The sequence below is a fragment of the Arachis hypogaea genome, chromosome 11 (assembly GCF_003086295.3).
Source record: "Arachis hypogaea cultivar Tifrunner chromosome 11, arahy.Tifrunner.gnm2.J5K5, whole genome shotgun sequence".
In the NCBI taxonomy this organism is placed as follows: Eukaryota; Viridiplantae; Streptophyta; class Magnoliopsida; order Fabales; family Fabaceae; genus Arachis; species Arachis hypogaea.
In genome coordinates this window covers 124,049,714-124,063,686 of record NC_092046.1, presented here as the reverse complement: position 1 = coordinate 124,063,686, position 13,973 = coordinate 124,049,714, and the positions used below count along the sequence as shown (strand labels likewise).

Genomic DNA, 13,973 nt, shown 5'->3' with positions numbered 1-13,973 from the left:
CGCTCCTCGCTTCTCAACTCTTCAATTTCTTTTGTTCCTTCCACTTTAACCTGCTTCATCTTTCTCCTTTAAGCCATTCATGCCCTATAAACCTGAAAACACTTAACAAACACATCACGGTTTCGAATGGTAATAGAGGAGGATTAAAAATTAATAATTTTAAGGCTTAGGAAGCATGTTTTCAATCATAGCACGAAATTAGGAAGGAAGCTTAAAAACATGCAATTTACATGAATAAGTGTGAGAATAGTTGATAAAACTCACTCAATTCAGTCCAAAATATATCATAAAATAATGGTATATCACCATCTTGTACCTGAAACTTAACACATAGATGTAAAGTAGATACCACTGCTCTGAATGTGTTCAGAGCAGGTCTTTTTTTAAGGATAATATTGTAAAGACTGGGGCAGTCAACTATAAGGTATTGGACATCAATGGTCCTTGATAATGGGGTATTTTCCATTGTCGTTTTTAACCATATGTAGCCTTTTATTGGGACCATTTCCCCAGAGAACCCAACCAGTTCTCTGGATGAAGGTTGCATAGTTTTTTTAGATACTTTTATTTTTTGGAAAGTAGAATAAAATAGGACATCAGCGCTACTACCTAGGTCCAGGAGGACCTTTCTTACCAACAACTCTCCTGTTTGGATGGAAATCACTACTGGGTCGTCGAGGTTTGGGCCTGGTGAGGATAGGTCGGCCTGGATGAAAGTTATTTTGGGTTCTATTGTATCCACCTTTCTTTGGGGTACTGTTTCTTCAATTGCCAGCATTGCCCGGTAACTTCGTTTTTGTGCCGCATTTGTCTCACCTCCCCCAGCGAATCCTCCGGATATGCAGTGTATGACCCCCTTTGGTGGATTGGGGTTGGACCATCTACTGTAATCTTTTTCTTCCGAGGTTCTTTGACGCTCTTCTCGGTCCCGAGTGCTTTCCCTATTTCTTCGTCCTTCGACATACTTGTCTAGGAGACCTTGTCGGGCTAATCTCTCTAACAAGTCCTTGGCAATTATGCATTCATCTGTTATGTGTCCATACTTCTGGTGGAAAGCACAGTGTTTGCTTTTGTCTACAAATCGCTGATCCTGGTAACTTCCTGCTCGGCCAGGGGACTTTATTATTTTGGCATTGAGAATCTCTTTGATTATTTTTTCTTTCTTTGTATTGAATCTGGTATAAGTATCGAATTTTGGTGTGAGCTTGAAAGATTTCTTTGATTCCTTGCTTGGTAATTTGAAAGCCTTTTCCTCTTCTCTTCTGGGCGGTTGTCTATCCGTTTTCTGAGCTTCACGGAGTTCTTCAACCTCCATTTGACCTGCAGCCCTTTCTCGGAACTCTTCCAATGTCTTTGGTTTGGTTACCGCAATTGTCTCCCGGAACTTGCCAGGTCTGAGGCGGGTTTTAAGGGCGTGTAGGTGGACTGACGGGTCTAAGTCTGGAATCTCCATGGTTGCTTCAGTGAATCGAGTCATGTAGTCCTTTAGGCTTTCGTGTTGTCCTTGTCTGATTGTGCCTAGGTAGTCTGATCCGTGCACATATATTCTTGATGCGGCAAAGTAATCGATGAAAGATCTCGCTAGCTCCTCAAAAGAAGAAATTGAACCTGCAGACAACTTGGAAAATCAGAGTAATGCAACACCATCAAGATAAGTTGGAAAAGCTCGACAAATCACAGGTTCATTGTTAGTGCCATTAAAAAACATCATAGATTGAAATTTCTTAACATGAGCATGGGGATCACCAAACCCCTTGTATAACTCAAGGGCGGTGGGTAACACAAGGTTTTTTGGCATCTGAAACTTGGTGATCTCTTCGGAGAAAGGGTTGTCTAAGGTCAGCTTTTCCTTTGGCGGGCTGATGTTCAGAGAGTCTGTATTGCCCTGAGCCGAGCTTTTGGAGTTTCCTTCCTCATGCTTTCTAGCATTATTGGTGGAAGACAGCTCGGCTTTTCTCCGAACTTCTGCCTGAAGCTCAGCATTCTAATCTAGGAGCTCTGCTTGTGTGGGTTGTTGGATCCCATTATCGGCCATGCTTGAGGATCGGAAATCTTGCAAAAAAAAGTAAAAAGCCAGGCAAAGAAAATAGTAGGGTTAGATAAATTCTGGCACCATGGTGGGCGCCAAATGTTCTGTTTATGTGCAGCCGAGGTATGAAGATTCCTTCCGCTGACGTTCAGCTTCGATGGAGAGTTATACGTCGTTCTAGGTGAAGGATGAAACACCTCGGCGAAATGAAACACCACGGCGGGAGCACCTGCAAAAAGCACTCCTACGCTCAAGTTAGAATAAGGTGTTAAGAAAGCAATGCAAAGAAGAAATAAAGTGGATTGTGTGACCTGTCCTTCACCGAGCTTATTGGCTCATTTATATAGATGAGTGAAGTGTTAGCTTTCTTTTGTTTGTTCCGATCTTTTAGTAATATTGTGAGTGCCGTTATTATTGGTAACGGACTGCAGATAATGTTTGACTAATTTAAAACTGCAACCGAGTTGCGTAATTGAGCTCTTCTGCTAATTTTTTTGAATTGTCTGGTCAGTTTCGATTTGATCTCATTTCCGAGTTTATAGGGTACACGTCGATTTTTATTGTTCTTGTTCTTGATTGTTGCTATTTTTTATAGTGTTGTTTATTTGCTGTGTTGCTATTTTTCATATTTTTGAATTCTTATGCTGTGTGTAGTTTAATTTTTATATTATTTGTATTGTACTTTGATTATTTAATTGAAGAATTGCTCCTAACAAAGTTAATAAGAGTAATAGAAAAATTATTATTTGGGAGTATGTGATCCAATGAAGTAGTTAAAGGTTCTTGAATATGACTCTTGTCTTTTAATTTTGATGATTAATAACAAATTTTAATATTTATCTTTAATATTTGGATAATTATTTAGTTTGTATTTAAAAAAAATTATAACATTTTAGATGATATAATACTTTTAATTTAGATACCATTTTAAAATTTATATTAGAATATAATTATGTTTTATAATTTTAATGTATTTATTTATATTTTATTATAAAATAATTATTTCGACCGACGCATTGAATTGGTTGGATTAATAAATTAATAAATCATTAAGTAAAGTAGTTCGATGAAGATCTGGTTTTCAGAATCTTGGTTCATAGTGTGATTGCCACGTCATAAAAAAAGTGGGGTCCTCGAGTGGGTCTTGGATTGTTCACGTGGCAAGATCATAATGGGTGCTTAACTGCTTATATAAATTATGTAAGGACTGCGATGTAGGGAATCATTATTTTGCGATTTTGGGAGAGAGATAAAGAGGAATGGGATCGGCGGGGGAGTGGCTTGAGAAGGCGCTGGTGGAATTGTGTTCGAAGATAGAGACGGGGTTGGGTTTGGGTTTGGATGAAGAGATTATAAAGGGACTTGTTTCTTACTGTGACCTTGCTGAGCCTCGCGATGCTAAGGAGTACCTTGATGTAAGTTATCTCTTCCTTTCAGCTGGAATATATATATATATATATATATATATATATATATATATATATATATATATATATATATATATATATATATATACTTCGAATTATGTTTTACGGGATTTAGGGTTCAATTGCTATGAATTAATTTTGTTTGAGAATCTAACTTACTTTCTAGTTTATTTTATGTTTACTTTATACTGCAGAAGGATTAGGATGCTGTGTAATACCAATTTTGGGCTCTTCTGATGTTTCTTTGATTGATTATGTGTAAATTTTGATTACATTAAATTGTGATTAAAAATTCGTGATGAGATTAGGTCTGCATCTGCTGAATGCATTTCTCTTATATTGGTCAACAATGAACGTCATGATTTAGCTTGTAATTTGAGATCTAATAGTTGGATTCAAGAACCTTGTTTCATAACTGAGCTTTACAAATCAGTCACAAATCTATGACATAAGGCTTTCATGTACAAAAATAAACTTTATGGCACCTTAATATTTGGTCGTAGAGTAGGTTTGCAAAAGAGATTATCTTTTTATGAGTGGGTGGTGTCTTTTAGTGTCTCACTTGAGTAGAAGATTTAACTCTGAATTACTTTATCTTTATTCTCCTCTGCAGAATATAATTGGTCAGGAAGCCGGGAAGCCTGTGATTGAAGAATATTTAAGACGGAGGGGTCACTTAGAACTCACAACCAAATCCAATGTTCCAACTGCCCAATTGCATGCCTATGTCAAACCTTCAGTTGAGGCATCTGCAGGTGGAAGTAAGAAATCATCGAGAGCACCAAAAGCAGTTACAGTCCAAAGAAGTAATGCCGAACCCATCAAGAATGCAGTTCCCAGCAATCAGAAAAATCAGGTTCCAACTTCAGGCGGTGAATCGAGTACATCACAGAAAGGAAACCAAGGGAATTCCAAAAAGAAGAAGGCTGGGAAAGCCATTTCGCTTGCCGAGGCAGCCAAAGGGTCAATTGTGTTTCAGCAGGGAAGACCGTGCTCTTGTCAAGCTCGTCGTCACAGGCTGGTCAGCAATTGCTTATCATGTGGCAAAATAGTTTGTGAACAAGAAGGAGAGGGGCCTTGCCATTTCTGCGGCGCACTTGTGTTGAAAGAGGGCAGCTCGTACGCTGGTCTGGAAGAAACATTGCCCCCTTTATGGAATACCGAAGCTGCTGCTGAAGCTTATGCAAAGAGGCTTGTCGAATATGATCGAAATGCAGCAGCTCGTACAACTGTTATCGATGACCAAAGTGACTATTATGAGATTGATGGAAACAGTTGGTTGTCAAAGGAGGTACTGTATTTTACTACTTGTATGCAACTTGCAATGATGTATACATCTGGTAGTCTGATAAAATTTTTTCTTCTTTTTCTTCAGGAGAAAGAGATGTTGAAGAAGAAACAAGAGGAGATGGAAGAAGCTGAACGAGCCAAACGGAATAAAGTGGTTGTGACTTTTGATCTGGTTGGACGCAAGGTTAGTATTTTGCCATGTCTTCCTGCTTAAAAGTTTACTAATTGGATTCACTGCGGGATGACATGAATTATCCTATGTCCTTTGAGTATGACTAGAAATAGATACCTTTCACCATGATATTTTTTCCTGTTATTTAAATATGTATCTCAAGTTATCCTGCTTTTTCCATTTCTCTGAGGTTTCACATATTATTTGTTATGTTGTTTACTGAATGAAAGTCTTGAAGATGACATTAAATACTCATGAAACAAGCTTTGTTGTTTTTGCTATAACTACAATTATTGGTATGTAGTTTAGCCTAAACTGTAAAGTACCTAGGATACATGTTTTCTTCTCTGCCTTTCTTTAATGGCCCTTATAGCAAATTAGCAACAAGTTCATGTATTCTTTTGTAAAGTGATTACCTTTGGAAGTTCTTATAAAATTGATTCTGACACAAAATAGAAAATTTTCACTTCTCGCTGCAAAGAAAAGATCTGTTATGAAACATGCACTTGATATACTTGTTTTCTGCGAACAGAGTTTAAAGGGGTCTGCTTTTTGTAGGTTCTTCTGAATGAAGATGAAGTTTCAGAACTAGAGTCTGACAATAGAATACTACGTCCACCAAATGAAAAGGAAGTGAACCGTATCAGACCAAATCCAAGTCTTAGAATACAGCCCATTTTTGTAGACCTAGGATTCACTAAGAAGCATACAAAAGATAGGCAAACAAACAAAGGCGTAAGCAACAGTTTGTGCCTGGAGATTACTGGGAGGGTGCAACATGAAAGCAATGACATGAAGTATTTTATGATGGACAACCAATTGGCAGCAGCAGCTTCAAGTGAAAAATTTTGGAAAGCATCTTCTGCAAATGGAGTATACGATGGTGATGATGGTGAATGTTTTAGGAGTAACCAATGAACTGAATTATATGTAGCTTTTGCATACTTGAGTCTAAGCCTTTTGGATTCTACGAAGGAAAGGAAGTAAATGAAGATGAGAATTTTAGGCAGATCTTTTAATACCACCAGGATGGCACTATCAATCTATACGTGTTATCCGTTTCTATTTTAGATTTTGCGGTGTGACTGTTTTAGTGAAGTAAATTTGCATGACTAGCGTACACCGTGATTAGCAATGAAATCAGAAGGGCCAGTGGTGTTTGAACAACTGAAAAAACAGTGCAACAGATTGTTAGATGTTTTGTTGTTCTGTTTAATGCTAGCCTAAATTATTTATTAAGAACGCTTGTTAAAGGTACTATAATGGTAAGTTTTCAACCAAATTTACTAATTATTTCACATGCATATTTCCTTTCCTTTCTGATAAACTAAGGTTTTTGAACACGTATCAATACATTTCATTGCTACTATCCCCAACAGCAAACAGTTGCAATAAGTAATTTAAAAGTACGACATATTTACTGTAAAAGCAATCTATATTAGCTTAATCAAGTACAAAATGGACATTTTTTTCCCAAGAATAATTGAAGTGTCTTAACCAACATAATGAAGTATATGAAACAAGATAATATAAAATTTTCCTGCTGAAGCTAAGTTTTTATGTATCTGGTTTTCTAGTCATTCAGAGTTATGAGTGAGATGTGAGCAATTTTGTGCTAATCTGCTCCTGTTTCCTGTTGCATCTTTCATGTGAGAGGCCAGCCAAGTATTTCCAGTGTGTATAAATTGGCAAGGGAAGACATTAATGAATGCGAAGATCCCGGAGCTGTGGGAAGATGCAAATCCACTGGGGCAGTTCCTCTAAATTGTTACATGAGATATGGTTACTGTTTGCACTGAGGCTAGGCAGTTAAGGAACTGGCAATCAAGGTTGTCCCTCATTTCTCTAATAAGCAACTCTTGCAGAGCAGCATCATGAGGAAGATGCTGCATATGCTGTAGGCTTGGTATTCCCACAACTTGCCGGTTTCTCAAGACAAGTCAAATTGCGCATCCATTACAAGACAATTATTTTAATAAACTCAAAATATATTCATTAAAAAAATTATTAATTATTATGTTTTAAATGAATAAATGTTTTTTAATATATCAAAATAAAAGTTATTGATTACAAACCTCAACTTAATAATATTGTTATTTAAGTGGTGAACAATATTTTTACTTACAATATTAAAATATATAAAACCGTGTATTCCTTATAAGAAGACTTGGTTACAAGGCTCTATTATCTCACATGTGACTCCGTCACAAGTATCACTAGTCATCATTGGGACAAGCTTTGCCAAGTTTTGTCAAGCTGCTCCCTACATAAGGAACGAAGGGTTAGGTATCGAATAACCATTCCACAAATGAGAATATTTTTATCTCTTTATGAAATAGCATCTGTATGCTATAATCCACCTTGAAACTATTTTCTCTTGTTATGTTTTCATTGTTTTGGTTCATTATACTTTTTATATTAGTTTAGCCATACATATTTATTGATAAAGAACATAAACGTGGCTTCTTCAATGTTAGTTCTTGTATTCATATTTTGTTTTTATATTATAATTACAGTATTTATTAAAGAATAATAATTTAAATATTTGTCATATTCAATTCACAATATTCTTATTTTATTAATTTTATTCATAATTGTACTATTGTATTGTAACTTGTTGATTTTTATTAATATATGCGATATTTTAACGTAGTTTTAAAAAGAAAATCATTGAAAAATATTTATACGAAAGATATAATATACGTTTAATAATTATTTAAGAATATCTATACAACAAACATAAAATATACATATAAAATAAATTATTCAAGAATATTTATACAATAAAATAGAATGTATATAAATTAAACAAATTAATAAAAAAATAAACTTAAAAATTCTAACAAAAAATCCTCTAAAATAAAAAAATTATAAAATAATGAAATAAAGAATTAATTACTATTAAAAATTTATCATTTTTATCGTACATAAATTCCTCAATTTTATTTTAAAGATAATAATTAGACTTGGTTTTACTATTTTAACAACATTTTTCAATTCAAAAAGCTTAATCCTTTTAAAATTGGATGAGGGAAGAAAACGAAGTGAAGGGTTGTGACTGGTGAAGAGTTGAACCGCCAAGTCAACTAACCCAACGGAATGCATACAAGAAGCAGGCGCAACAGTTGAGTGTCGCAACCAACAAACTAATCCCCATTATACGATACATATTTCCACTTCCATTTACATACGTATATGATCTGCAGTTCGGAGAAAACAAAGAATCATCATGTTAACAAAGGGCAAAGTACAAGGAGGAGACACCATTAAAAAGAATTGTTCATTAACTTCAGTTTTGATTGTAGTTGGATTGTGCGGTTTCTTCTACGTAGTTGGTTTATGGCAACGAAGCGGTTTTGGAAAGGGAGATAGAATAGCCATTGGAGTTATCAAAAGAACAGAGTGCATTACTCTCTCTGATCTCATGTATGACACTCCCAACAATCACAATGATGGTGATCATATCAAGGAATACAACTACAAGCCGTGTGATGCAAGCTTCATCGATCACACGCCGTGTCACCGTCGCAGCGGCGAAAGCCAAGAAAGGCACTGCCCTGCTCAGCAAGAAAAGTTGAAGTGCCTCATTCCTGCTCCTAAAGGGTATGCAACACCGTACCAGTGGCCCAAGAATAGAGGAGGAACTCGGTTTCCTCAAGAACTTGATGCATACATTGATGAACTTTCATCTGTTATACCCTTCCACACGGGAATGATTAGAACTGCATTGGATACTGAGTGTAGGGTAAGTCTTGTTTTTCATGAGTTTAATTATTGCTTTCTACCTTCTTGACTTGGAATATTTTTTTATGGATGTTAGGTTGCTAGTTTTGGTGCATACATGTTTAAGAAAAATGTAATTACTATGTCAATTGGAGGACATGAATCTCAAGTGCAATACGCAATGGAAAGAGGTGTTCCTGCTATCATTGGCGTTCTTGCAACCATGAAGCTGCCTTTCCCTTCAGGATCTTTTGACATGGCACATTGTTCTCACTGTCTCATTCCATGGGACACAGAAGGTGATGATAAACTATGATATGATGCTCCTTATTTACTTACTATTCACTGGTTCCTTGACAAGATCTGAAATTTTGGAACTTATTGTTGCACAGATGGAATGTACATGATGGAGGTTGACCGAGTTCTCAGGCCTGGTGGTTACTGGATACTTTCCGGTCCACCTATCAATTGGAAGAATAACTACCAAGAATTGCAGCGTTCCCAACTGGAACTTGAGAAGGAGCAAAGGAACATTGAAGATATTGCCAAACTTCTTTGCTGGGAAAAGAAATATGAAAAGGGTGACATTGCCATATGGAGAAAAAGATTAAATTGCAGCCAACAAGACACTCCACCCACGGCGGCAGCAGTATGCAAATCCACCCATGCTGATCATGTCTGGTAACTTGCTTCACTTCAACCTCATGAGCAGTTGAGAAACATTGTTTCAATGTAATAGATATATAATCATTTGTGTATTTTTTCTATCAGTTTAAACTTTTGAAATAAGTAATTTTTTGATATGGTATCACAGTTTCTATGATCTCTAGAATTTGATCTTTATTGATCCTGATAGATATATAATTATTCATATATCTCCTCCTATCTGCTCAGACTTTTTTGGGATAAGTAGCTTCATGTATAATAGTACAACATATACATCACTGTCTACTAGGTACAAGAAGATGGAAAAGTGTGTAACTCCTAGCCCCGGACCAAGCCGTTCATGGAAACCATTCCCAGAGAGGCTCAACGCCATTCCATCAAGAGTAAGCAGAGAATATGTGGAGGTATACAAGGAGGACAACCGATTGTGGAAGAAGCATGTAAATGCTTACAAGAGGGTCAACAAAATCATTGACTCAGGAAGGTATCGCAACATCATGGACATGAATGCTGGTCTGGGAAGTTTTGCTGCAGCTCTGAATTCAACCAAATTGTGGGTTATGAATGTTGTGCCTACCATTTCTCAAAAAGCTTCTCTTGATGTTATCTTGGAGCGTGGATTGATCGGCATTTATCATGATTGGTAAATTCTTAGACATGCTTTCCTTTGTGTTCATCTGTTTGTTAAGAAGCACAACATTTTCATAAACCTTAATTTGTGTAATTCTGCCTCTACAAGGTGTGAAGCATTTTCCACATATCCAAGAACATATGATCTGATCCACGCAAATGGTGTTTTCAGTTTGTACAAGAATGTGTAAGTTGGTTAATGTTGTTTCTGTTATTTCATTAACAATCACATGAATGTGTAACTGAAATGAAATTGATTTATGCAGATGTAGTGCAGAAGAGATGCTACTGGAGATGGACCGGATTCTGCGGCCGGAAGGAGCAGTGATATTGAGAGATGAAGAGAATGTGTTGAGGAAGGTTCAGAGAATAGTGAGGGGAATGAGATGGAAGACCAAAATGGTGGATCACGAGGATGGTCCACTTGAGCAAGAGAAGCTTTTGTTTGCTGTCAAGCAGTATTGGGTTGAAGGTGACACCAACATCACCACCACATGAAAATATCATAGGGCATGTCTTGTATTTCAAAGAGAATATTTTACTTGACTTGGATTATTTTCCCTCCATTCATAATTATGGTCAAAGGCATCGCCTTTACCTCAATTATACTAAACAACATAAAAAAAAAAAAAATCATTTATTAGAAATTTATTACGAGTTACGAATTTCATACTTAGATAATATATGAATCTAAAATAGACATTGTTTATTTATCTTAATTTAATTTTATATGAATATCTTTTATTCCTAATTTATAGGATTAACTAGTATATGTTCCCGTGTCCTGCACGGGATAATACATAAAATTATATAAAAAATTTTTATTAAAATTTAAATGAAAAATATCTATAGTAATTATTATTATTATAAATATTTTACAATTTAAAAATATTAAAAATAATTAATATTTGTTTTAATCAATTTGGATTGGGTGAATGGTCATCTCATTTGTCCGTTTAAGCAAGTATTTAGAGTTCGAATCTCACCTTGTGTGTATAACAATCCATTAGTTAGCGACAGACCCTTAATAAATAGAGCATCAGTATGTAGTGGATTAGTCATCGACTTGCCGAGTTAGGAAATTTGTAGAAGTAAATTGTATTTGTCTTTAAAATAGATTAATTTTCCATTAATGGCAATATTTATGGACTTTTGTTTTGTTGAAATTTACTTGGGACAATTTTATTTGTTAGTATCATATTTATTCTTGAAGTCAAAATAATATGATCAGCATTGTTACTTGTTAAAACTTCACATTTTATGAAATGATTTCTAAATTTTCAAATTCATAACATAGTGTACCGAAACACTATCGTTGAGTATTAGTTAGTGTGAAGAGAAACCAATAACAACTTTTATTATTCAATATATAATTTATTCTATTAAAAAATAAATTAATATTTTCTAAACTTCTAAATACATTTTTTTCTAATTTCTTACACTATTTTATTTGACAATATTTACCATTAAAAGATAGCAAACGACCATACTATTTTATAATATATATATATATATATATATATATAAGGGAAGTTCTATGGTGGCATTGGTTTTGGTGGCTAAATGTGGCATAAGTTTGACCAACAAGTAAAATATTGACATACGACAAAAAAATTAAATCTAAAATAAAAATATCTCTTGTAATTTTTTATGATTATTTTTATCAAAATAATTTCTTATAATTATTTTCATAATTATAAAAAATAATTTTAAAAAAATAACACCAAAATAATTTTATAATTATATTTATTTTTTTAATTATATTTATAATTAATTTTTTTATTATTATTATTTTTATTTTTTAAAAATAATTTTTATAATTATTTTTACTAAAATAATTTTTTATTATTATTCTTATTTTTTAATTATTTTTATTATTATTATTTTTAGTAATTTCTAAAAATAACACTAAAATTATTTTTTAATTACTTTTGTTATTATTTTTATTTCTAAAAAATAATTTTTTATAATTATTTTTTTATAATTTCGAAAAACTAACACTAAAATGATATTCTCCCTCTTGGTGTTAGTTTAAAAATAATCATAAAAAATTATAAGAGAAAGAATATTATTTTGGTTTTAGTTTTCCAAAATTACAAAAACAAATTAATTATAAAAAATTTTATTTTGATAAAAAATAATAATAAAAATAATTAAAAAATAATTTTGATATTATTTTTAGAAATTATTAAATATAATGATAATAAAAATAATTAAAAAATAAAAATAATTATAAAAAAATTATTTTAGCAAAAAAATTATAAAAATAATTACAAAAAATTATTTTTTAAAAATAAAAACAATAATAAAATAATAATTAAAAATATAATTAAAAAATTATTTTAATATTTTTTAAATTATTTTTATAATTACAAAAAAATTATAAAAATTTATTTTGATAAAAGTAATTATAAATTATTTTAGTTTTAGATTTAATTTTTTTGATATGTGTCAATATTTTACTTGTTGGTCAAATTTATGCCACCCTTGGCCACCAAAACCAATACCACCATAGAACTTCCCTATATATAATGTACAAAGTAATTTCTTATCTTGAAATTAATTTTGGTTAGTGAGATAAAATTTAAAATATTTTTTATTTTCTTACTCAAATTTAAATTTAAATTTAGAATTCATTAACAACTCATTTTTTTAATTTTAATAAAAAATAAATTGGTTCGATACAAAATATTGAGTATTTAATAATTTAAATCATTTAAATTTTAATTACCAAAAATTGAATTAAAAATTAATTATAAACTTAATAATCAATAATATATATTATATTATATTATTACGTAAATAATAATATCTAGTGTATTAATTCTTTATTTTTTTGATATAATTAATGTATAATTTATTGAGGATTGATTTATTATCCAAAATTTTTTTCATAAGCTTTGTAATAAATAATGATCTTATTTTTTATTATTATTTAAAAAATTCTTCATAATTTTTTAATTATGTAATTAACTTAATTCATAACCTTTATTATTGCTTTTATACTAAAAAATATCAATTTATATTATTTACATATTTTTCACTACTAATAAATAAATAAGTATTTTCACTATTATACTTATTGTCCTAGATAATGACTTAAATTATTTGTTTTGTATGTTAAATAATATTTTATAGGGTAAAGTACTAAATTAGTCCCCTACGTTTGGACGTAATCCTGTTTTGGTCCTTAAGGTTTAAAGTGTCCTATTTGAATCCAAAAAAGTTTCATTTAGCTTCAATTTAGTCCCACCGTAAGGTCAAAGATAAATAATTAACAAAATGTTCTACATGACAGCAGTATAAGAACAAGGTCGATAATTTGGAGAATAAGTAGAAGCTCCAGAAGCACAAAATCAATCGTGGATGAATCAATACATGCATTTAACATTTTTTTTAGTTTTATAGAAAATATTTTATTTTAATTATAAGAAAAATGATAAATAAATGTATTGATGCATCACGGTTGATTTTGTGCCTCTGGAGCTTGTACTTATTCTCTAGATTATCGACCTTGTTCTTATACTGCTGTCATGTATGACATTTCGTTAATTATTTATCTTTGACTTCCGGTGGGACTAAATTGAAGCTAAATGAAACTTTTTGGGATTCAAATAGGACACTTTAAACCTTAAGGACCAAAACAGAATTATGCCCAAACGTAAGGGACCAATTTAGTACTTTACCCTATTTTATATATTAAATTTATTAAATATTAAGATGAAAAAATTGTTCAATAAATTATATAAATAGTCATTACAGAAAAAAAAATATATATATATCATATATAATAATCCTTGATATATATAATGTCATGTATATATTAAGATGATCTATTTTAATTATGTGAGTAATTATTGTTATTTTCACTTTTTCGTTACATTAGAAAATAATATTTAAAACTAAAAAAGAGATAGTTATTTATTTTTAATTTGAATTAAAAAATATCTTATAAATATATCCAACTTTTATATATACTAAATGTTATAATATTAAATAGTATAGTATTTACTATAATAATGACTTAAAATATTAA

The 13,973-nt window shown here is 32.0% G+C and overlaps 3 protein-coding genes across 3 annotated transcripts; 2 read left to right on the top strand and 1 right to left on the bottom strand.

Moving 5' to 3' along the window:
• Positions 1–434: 434 nt before the first annotated feature.
• Positions 435–1,477, bottom strand: LOC112721716 (uncharacterized). The gene is made up of 2 exons (XM_025772750.1): positions 635–1,477; positions 435–530 (listed from the first exon to the last, which is right to left on the bottom strand). The coding sequence occupies exons 1-2, from the start codon at positions 1,475–1,477 to the stop codon at positions 435–437; spliced, it is 939 nt and encodes a 312-aa protein (XP_025628535.1).
• Positions 1,478–3,115: 1,638 nt separating this feature from the next.
• LOC112722489 (uncharacterized) lies at positions 3,116–6,211 on the top strand. Its single transcript, XM_025773539.3, has 4 exons — positions 3,116–3,444; positions 4,070–4,747; positions 4,832–4,930; positions 5,477–6,211. The coding sequence occupies exons 1-4, from the start codon at positions 3,289–3,291 to the stop codon at positions 5,834–5,836; spliced, it is 1,293 nt and encodes a 430-aa protein (XP_025629324.1). The 5' UTR covers positions 3,116–3,288; the 3' UTR covers positions 5,837–6,211.
• Positions 6,212–8,035: 1,824 nt separating this feature from the next.
• On the top strand, positions 8,036–10,584 carry LOC112722488 (probable methyltransferase PMT2). The gene is made up of 6 exons (XM_025773537.3): positions 8,036–8,663; positions 8,739–8,940; positions 9,034–9,322; positions 9,597–9,950; positions 10,047–10,124; positions 10,204–10,584. The coding sequence occupies exons 1-6, from the start codon at positions 8,148–8,150 to the stop codon at positions 10,433–10,435; spliced, it is 1,671 nt and encodes a 556-aa protein (XP_025629322.1). The 5' UTR covers positions 8,036–8,147; the 3' UTR covers positions 10,436–10,584.
• Positions 10,585–13,973: the final 3,389 nt, after the last annotated feature.

Bases quoted from the DNA above. Each gene is read 5' to 3' on its own strand.
- LOC112722489 (XM_025773539.3), top strand. From the start codon at position 3,289: ATGGGATCGGCGGGGGAGTGGCTTGAGAAGGCGCTGGTGGAATTGTGT. The intron at 3,445-4,069 runs GTAAGTTATCTC...TCTCCTCTGCAG, and splicing joins ATGCTAAGGAGTACCTTGAT to AATATAATTGGTCAGGAAGC. The intron at 4,931-5,476 runs GTTAGTATTTTG...TGCTTTTTGTAG, and splicing joins TTGATCTGGTTGGACGCAAG to GTTCTTCTGAATGAAGATGA.
- LOC112722488 (XM_025773537.3), top strand. From the start codon at position 8,148: ATGTTAACAAAGGGCAAAGTACAAGGAGGAGACACCATTAAAAAGAAT. The intron at 8,664-8,738 runs GTAAGTCTTGTT...TATGGATGTTAG, and splicing joins CATTGGATACTGAGTGTAGG to GTTGCTAGTTTTGGTGCATA. The intron at 10,125-10,203 runs GTAAGTTGGTTA...TGATTTATGCAG, and splicing joins TTCAGTTTGTACAAGAATGT to ATGTAGTGCAGAAGAGATGC.
- LOC112721716 (XM_025772750.1), bottom strand. From the start codon at position 1,477: ATGACTCGATTCACTGAAGCAACCATGGAGATTCCAGACTTAGACCCG. The intron at 531-634 runs GTAAGAAAGGTC...ACCTTCATCCAG, and splicing joins TCCAAACAGGAGAGTTGTTG to AGAACTGGTTGGGTTCTCTG.